The sequence below is a fragment of the Pundamilia nyererei genome, unplaced genomic scaffold, assembly GCF_000239375.1.
Source record: "Pundamilia nyererei isolate P.nyererei 1_Seehausen unplaced genomic scaffold, PunNye1.0 scaffold00284, whole genome shotgun sequence".
Lineage (NCBI taxonomy): Eukaryota > Metazoa > Chordata > Actinopteri > Cichliformes > Cichlidae > Pundamilia > Pundamilia nyererei.
This window is the reverse complement of record NW_005187685.1, coordinates 333949-342303: the sequence shown is the minus strand read 5'-3', so window position 1 is coordinate 342303 and position 8355 is coordinate 333949. Positions and strand designations below refer to the sequence as shown.

Here is an 8355-nt window from a genome sequence, read left to right as displayed (position 1 = left end):
TGTGCAATATCTCTAAAATGAGAAACATCTTGTCTCGGATGGTTAAAATGCATTAAAATGTGTTGATGATGCACAATCATCCAGGTAAGTAAACCAAAAAAGTTGATTCAGTTCATCTGGACGTAGCGTTTTCAGTGGAAGAAACATTTCGTCAGTCATCCAAGTGACTTCTGTAGTCTCTGCTGACTGGAGGTTTGCCCAATTGTATAAACAGTACATTTGCAAAATGACTGAACCTAACACCATTGATGAACAATGGGCTGTGAGGTCAGATCGTTGACATGCAAATTGTCATGTGAAAATAAACAACAGATTCCTTATAAGGCTATCACACAAACTTAAAAGTGGAGGATAAGAGATCCTGTGTTTATATCTGACTTTACGTGCTTAAAAGCTGCCAACAAAAGTGTTTGTTGCAATTTTAAGGAGCTTTACTTCTGCAAATATTCTACTAAAGTTATTTAGAATCGAATCATCTAAGTTAATAACCAACCCAACACAATTTCTCTATCTTTCTCCACCTCTGCAGCCCCTGAGGTCATCAGCTGCCAGCCTCTGAGTACAGCAGCAGATATGTGGTAAGCATTCAGCTCCAGCGTGTTCAGGCCTGTCGTGAGCATTACACTCTGCACAATATTTGAGTTGGTCACAGCAGAATAAACACAATTATACAGGGTTTAAACAAAACTGAATCACTGTGTTTTTCTTACATGTTGTCATACAGTAGAGTTTTTTTTGTTTTTAATTTACGCTTCATGTCTGCCTGTGCCTTGTTTCATGTTTCTTCAGGAGCATTGGAGTTATTACCTACATATTGTAAGTTGTAAGTGTTTGTATGTTGGGTGGCTTCTAAAGTACATAATTTATGGATTGTATACAAACATCTTTTGATTGTATTTGGGCCTTTAAAAGTAAAGGTAAACTTTTTCAGTTATACTAGATGGGAAATTGAAGAAAAAAAAAGAAAGAAAGAAGGAAAAGAAAACTATTAATGTGTTTTAATGCTCAGATGAAGATGTCAGATGTTGACATGTTGTAGTTTCACTACTAAAGTGTATTGTCTTTTCTCAGATTGAGTGGTTTGTCACCATTCCAAGGCGACACTGATGAAGAGACTCTGGGAAATGTCATTGGCATGAAATACGAGTTTAATGAGCATTACTTCAGCCTGACAAGCCCCATGGCGAAAGATTTCATCCAGAAACTGTTGATGAAGAATCCAGAGTATGTCATAAAATACAATATTTTACTTGGGCACATTAGTCTGAAATTTAATGTATTCCTCTGTTCAGTGATTAGGGATGTAATAGTGAACATCAAGATTAGGACTTCATGTCAACTAGTCCCTTCACACTAAGCACCAGGTATCCAGAGTCTAAATGTGGCTGTCCAGCTCGTTGGTGTGCACTGTACACCAACTAATGAGACACAGAATGACAAACGGAACAACGTTTGTCAGAAAGATTGGTGAAAATTTTCTTTAAGCAAACATCCCGGTGTACTTAAGACCCAGCCACACTGTCAGACAAAAACTGGTTCATCCTAAGGACAAAACTCCAAAACACAAACTAAACAACGTAGTGCATGCTGTGCAGTGCAGTAAGGAGTGCTCAGACCTCTACATTGGTGAAACCAAACAGCCCATCCATAAACACATGGCACAACATAGAAGAGCCACCTCGACAGTGCAAGGCCTATCTCTCCACCTAAAAGATAAAGATCACTCTTTCCAGGATGCCAATGTTTACAGTTTGGATGCAGAAGACAGATGGTTTTAAAGAGGAGTAAAAGTAATTTTACATTTTTATGACAAGACAAATGCATTCATCTACCAAAGGTCATGTGAAATACACTTAAATCATTGTTATCTTAATATTCTTTAGTTTGTTTGACAGCATCCAAAAATCATGGAATGTTCTGCCAAACTTTGTTTTCCTGCTACTTTAGTTTAGTAGTTTAGGTTGTAGCAAAAATGCTTAAGGATTATTACAATATATTAACTAATAGTCCTTTTCCATTAGTACCTACTCGGATTAGATTGGCGTGACTTAGATTTTTTTTTTGGGGTACCTGGTACCGGGTACATTATTAGTACCTACCTAAGTGATCAAGGCAATCCGAAAATGTGACGTCAACAGACTGCATTGGCTAGTCAGTATGGTCACTCTATGAGTCATGCGAGCATCTCGTTTACATAAATCAAAACCGCCGTTTTTGAAACCCGGCAACGAGAGAAATGGCCTGATAAAAAGCCATACATCGAGCAGTAGGTACCGTTGCCTCCATGTCCTCTGTTCATGTTGCATACAAATAACGTCATGGGATGTTCGGCCGTGTTGTACCTCATGCCATTAGGTGAGGTTGTTAGTAATTTAAAACGGATCAATCTGAGTAGGTACTAAAGGAAAAGGACTATAAAAATAAATAATGATCTCTCATCATTCCTTACACGTCAATGCATATTGCAGAGACAGAATGACAGCTGAGGAGTGTCTGCTTCATCCATGGATTAAGGTTAGCGCCAGTCTGTCATTTCTTCTGCACTACTTTTGTTGTTGTGTTACCGTGTTGTCAGCCATACATGTTGTCATTGTTTCAGCCCATCACACCTAAACAGGTTGCCAAAAGAAATCGATCCTCAATTAATATGAAGAACTTTAAGAAGTTCAATGCCCGAAGGAAGTGGAAGGTGAGTCTGGATATTTATGTTAAGAGACATTTTAAAGCATATTTTTGTGCGTTAGACCAGCAGTAAAACCAAATTAATCCATGTATCCAGTTTTAAAGTTCTGTAGCTGGTGTGGGCGAAGTTAGGATAGCCACCTTTAGCTCTCTCCGAGCAGATTGTAACAAGCAGCCAGGAAAACAGACTGGGTGGGTTACCGTGAGGAGAAAGCGTAGTCCTAAACAGAAGGCCAGGGTACACTACCAACCTGTTCACGTCTCTAACAGTTTTTGCCCACTCTGGGACACATCCACCGAGAAGAATTCTCTGGTTCCTGGCGATACTGTTTTGAGACATGTGAAGTTAGAGACACAAGCAACCATAAGGAATTGTCTTCCAGAGGCCATTCATTGTTATCAGGATGTTCTAAAATCTAAAACAAAATCTTATTGTCCAGGACCTCTGCTACTCCTAGCGTACCCTCACTATATATTTGTGTGCATTAGCCCTGTCTGGCACCCTCCCTAGCAATGGTTAAATCCTTATGTAATAAAGAGGACATATGTTGTACCGTAAAATACTCCATCATGGTTACATGTTACGAAAAAGTATTAAAAAAATACCACTTACGAGGACATTATTCTGCTACTTTTGTATCGAAATTTAAAACGAATGAATCAGGTAATTCTTTGTTTTTATATTCATCAGGTCCCAATCAGCCCAAATAGCAAAGAGAAATTAAAAATGCCATGAAAGAGTTTGGGTCTTAGGAGGTTAAAGTTCACATAATGGGTTAAAAATGAACGTTTCCTTAGAAGATACTGAGCTGATGTTATTTGTGATGGATGTAAAACATTCTTCCCTGTCACCTTCTAGATGTCTTACAATATGGTGTCGGCATGTAATCGGCTCGTAAATTTGAGACTGCCACGTAAAGACACCCTGAGTCCAGATCCACTACAGGTGAGACATATTTAACTGAAAAGTGGAGTTAAATTAAATGGAGAATCTAAATGTGAGTGCGAGTGGTTGTCTGTCTCTATGTTAGTCCTGTGTCAGGCTGGTGACCCGTCCAGCTGTTACCCTGCCTCTCACACTTGGGTGAAGTAATGAACTTTAAAGCTGCTCAGATGTCATCAGTGTGTGTATGGTACTGTTGAATTACTGTATTTTTCGGACTATAAGGCGCAATATCAATGAACGGGTGTATTTTCATACATAAGGCTAATAAAGCGAAACAAAACTGTCAGATAAGTCAAACTTTATTCAACTCATTCACAATAACTCTCAACATTGTTCAGTTGTAACAATAAAATACAGAACAATACACTTTCAGTTCATTCCTCTTCCTCAAATTCTTCATCTTCAGGGTCTGAGTTTAACAGTTGGGTGATTTTGGCCCGTAAGCACGTCTCATGGGGTCCTTATACACACACCATAATGTTACATTGAAGCAGAGTACGTATGACTCCGCGAGGCTCCTGACTACGGTAGCCGTAATGCTCCAACAAGCGGTGCAGCTGTATAGCTTAGCAAAGTCGTACTAAAACATTTTGACAGATTTGTGAGCGTCGTGTACCACGTAAAGATGTTTCAAGGTCAGTAAGCACAACCAGAGTGTCGATTTCTGAGAAAATTAAAGGATTTTAAGTGTGCCTTATAGTCCGAAAAATACGGTAAGTACTTTATGAATAGGTGTATGTGGCTGTTATTGTTAAGTGCTTCGACGTATTGATAATGTGCATGAATACATTTCTGAGTTACAAAAGGTGGGAGTAGAAAATGTTAATACGTGGATGGAGTCAAAGAAATAACAAAGACTGTTTTAGAAGTGTAACGTCAGAGTTGAAGTTGGGTACATGTTCAAATGATATAATTCAAATCTGCAATACAAGCTTCATGAGGCACAGTCACGTAGATTTGTAAGTGAAAAGTGCTGACAGCTGTAATGATGCTTTTCTGCAGCGGCAATGTGAAAGCGACGTAGAGGACACTGAGAGCAAGCCGGCCTCGCTGCTACGGCGAAGACTCAGCAGCAGTTCATAGAGTTGAGCAGAGGAATGCGGAGCAGTCCAAGCTGAAGCTGAGGCTCCCTGAAACCAAATGATTTCTGTTACCTTGTTCGAGTGTAATGGGTGACCTAATGTTGTTACACACTCGACATTTCAGAAGTGCCTGGAACAGAAGCGTGTCCTCATTTGAAGTGTGTTTCTTTACGAAAGACATTTAAAAAAAAATCAGTTGGAAACTTTGGGTGGGCTGTGTAATAATGTCTTCAATGATGCTTTATCAGCTGTAATGTATGTGGATGGTTACGGTTTTTGAAATGTCTCTGATAACAAAATGTGGCCAGAAAAGCTTTTTTCTGTGCAGAGCAACCTCAAACTCATGTTATACCCGTGTCTTCCACGCCTTTTTCAATGACGGTAATGCTTCATGTCATCAGCCAAATGGAAATGCTCGGCCTGTTTTTAATGTTACCAAGTGATGTCCAACAACTATAGACTACAACATGACTTATACCTGATTTTGGACAGCTCATGGCAGCGCTGGCAAACACAAATACCAATGTTTTCATTACCTGTTTGTTTATGTTGAAACTGCTTCGCTAGTGTTAGGAAAGCTTCCCCGTGTCTTTTCTAAAAGACTGCTTCACATAATTAACAAAAATGTGAAAGTTAGAGTTTTTCCTGTTTTAGCAACTGCCTCCATTTTTCCGGCCGTTATATCAGTTTTACACTCGCTCATAAACAGCTGTTGTTTTTACAGTTTTCAAAGTAACCACTACTGTCATTTTCATGTTTGTGTAAGGCTGAAAACATTGGAAGGTTTTTAAAAATGTAATTTCTTACATCTCACCAACTACAACTACCCGAGATGAACAGACTTCAATCTACTGCTATCATTGTTAGGTTGTAAGTGTTTAAGATTTTGTACTGCAGATGAAAATATACAATCATACTCTGTTCTTAATAACTTATAAGCACTGCATTACTTCTCTTGTGATGTATCATTTTGAAATGGCTTAATCATACACGTGCATGTCATTACATACAACAATTTGTATTTTTAATGTCATTAAATGTCTGTTTAATGACATGTCTGCTGGCTTCATCCGAGACTTGAACAATTAGTATTTTTAAATACTGCCAAATTTCTCACTTTGTCTTTTTCTCAGCTGTGTGCCTATTTAGGAACTTTCTTTTAGCTGCTGACGTTACCATTAATACCGTTTCATGACAGTAATGAGCTATATTTGGCTATGTGACCCTGTCGCACTTCTTTTAACTAAGAATCAGGAAGTTGTCTTCTTCTGCGACGTTGTGTTTACAGACAGCATTTTAATTCTTTTTTCTTTTCTGGGTGTAAATGTGACAGGGCTCGGTGCTGGTTCAAACTGTATAAGCTGCTTCAAGCATTATTTGTGAAGAGTCACATTAAATTACTAAAAACATTAACTAATAATGCTGAGATGTATTATTTTAACAAGCCTTAATTATTTTCTAAATAACTGAAAGGAATTAAAATTGAATTCATACTGAATTTACTGATGCATAACCAGAGACCCAGAAGAATTAGTTTTTAGATAAGTAAGAAAAACAATCTTCCCCAAAATTGTTTATTTCTTTCTAAATCTTCTTTCTCTTAAAATGGGCACCAGGTCTTATTTTATCATAAAGTGATAAGATGGCTGAGTGAGACAGAAACACATTTTACTCAGAACTGTGGAAGTGAAATCAGGAGGTGACGTGGGGGAGGACTGTACCAGAATATACGGGTAAAGTAAGTACAGAACATGTCACCAAAGGGGGGAAGAAACGTTTTGAACACGCTTACTGAAATGAATTTAATATTTGGTACAAAAGTCTTTGTTGACCGCGTCTAAACACCTACTGTGTGGAGAAACTAGTCAGATGCTCAGGTGTGATTTTAGCCCGTTCTTTGTGGAAGAATGGGCTAAAATCACACTTCTTCTTCTATGAACTATGAGTTTTAGTTCTTTCCATAGATGTTCATTTGGATTGAGGTCAGTTGATTGGCTGGGTCATTCCAGGAGCTTTATTTTCTTATTCTGAAACCAATGGAGAGTTTCCTTGGCTGTGTTTGGGATCATCCACCCTTATTTCATCTTCATCATTCTGGCTGCAGAATTTTGCTGATTTTTCTTCCTTCACTTCCAAACCATGAAGTTCCCACCTCCATTGGTAGGGTGTTTTTTGGGGTGATTTGCAGTGACATGGTGGGTATTATGCCATCCAAGGAGTTCCATTTTGGTTTCATCTGACCAGTTGATATTCTCCCAGTATCTCCCAGGCTTGCGAACCGGCCATGGTAGTTGAGTGCGTGACATACTGTTTGCTTTGAAACATTCGTGCCTGTTGAGGTCTTTCTGTAGCTCTCCCCAGGTGGTCCTTGGACAACTCTGATTATTAGTTTCATTCCTCTGTCTGAAACCTTGCAGGGAGCACCTGGTCGTGGGCGATTTCTGGTGAAATTGTTTTTTCCACTTCCAGATTATGGCCCCAGTATTAATGTGACACACTGTACTGTACTCTACTGTATGTGTTGAGAAATCCAGGAAGTCTTTTATGAAGCACTTCTTGAGGTCGAGTGAAATTACTGATGACGTTTCAGAAAGGGTGCTGGTGTGATTTATGACCATGTAAAGCAACAATGGATTCCTGCAAAATGTGCATATTAGAGTTAGTTTCACCTGTGATACAGAGGAACTTGCTTTTATGGAAACTGCTGAAAGGAGAAGGGTTTCCTACCGTATGACAACACTGTCAACTCATCTCTCTCAATACAACATCATGTGATCTATGGGAATCACTAGGCAGAGGTGCATATAGCCAAGCCTATGCAGGCTTGCTGTGTGATACTCGTGCTTCTCAGCATGTGAGTTAATTTAACTGAAAAGGTTCCCATCTAGATCCTGTCATACCTTAAAACTTCAGATCCCTGCATTAAAAGGTTCTTCATATTATGGATGGTACGAGCAATCGGTCACACTGTCCCTCCTCAAGCTCCTTTAAAGTTGATATGTGCTCCTCTGAGTTTTCTCTGAGTGACTCTGCTTCCACAGTTCTGCTTCCTGAAGTGTAGACAATGGTTGAAAGTGTGAGGTAGAAAACCCTGCTGCTACAAAGGACAGTGAATAAAAGTTTTGTTCTGGAAGGGATAAAATTCCTGTGCATTTCTGAAATCCTACAAAATCAATGTTAAGACTCTCAAACTGAAGAAATATTATAATTTATAATTGTGGCATCAATAGAAAGCCCAGGAGCGCAGCAGGAGTCATATCAATTGCATAAATTGCTGTTGGAAAATAATAATATGATATAATGTGTATGAGAAATGTATTTTACACAATACATGGGAGCACACACTCGTGTGTGTTTGTATTTAGAGCCCATTGAAAAGACAAACATGACAAACATGTGACACTGATCCTCTATAATAAGGCACATTTAATCTTTTAACACTTAAGAAAAAAATAAAATAGCCCTTTATTGTTATTATATATAATAACAATAAAGGGCTATTCAGAAAGAAATTGTCGGTGCTCCACACTGACTGTGCTGGATTCAAGCAAAACACAGAATTCAGAACAGAGGGCGAGAAGATAGGACAGAGAGAAAGAATACCAGATGGAATAGATCAGTGGTTCTCAAATTTTTCACAATAAG

The 8355-nt window shown here is 38.7% G+C and overlaps 1 protein-coding gene across 1 annotated transcript in view; it reads left to right on the top strand.

Annotated features, from left to right (window-relative positions):
• The window catches only part of LOC102204256 (death-associated protein kinase 2), a 17885-nt gene extending 12418 nt beyond the window's left edge, over positions 1 to 5467 (top strand). Inside the window, exons 6-12 of the mRNA XM_005750669.2 lie at positions 530 to 578; positions 790 to 816; positions 1072 to 1224; positions 2469 to 2514; positions 2600 to 2689; positions 3542 to 3628; positions 4631 to 5467. Of these exons, the coding sequence (XP_005750726.1) occupies positions 530 to 578; positions 790 to 816; positions 1072 to 1224; positions 2469 to 2514; positions 2600 to 2689; positions 3542 to 3628; positions 4631 to 4711 (533 nt within the window). The 3' untranslated portion in view covers positions 4712 to 5467. The remainder of the gene's footprint in view (positions 1 to 529; positions 579 to 789; positions 817 to 1071; positions 1225 to 2468; positions 2515 to 2599; positions 2690 to 3541; positions 3629 to 4630) is intronic.
• The last annotated feature ends 2888 nt before the right edge of the window (positions 5468 to 8355 follow it).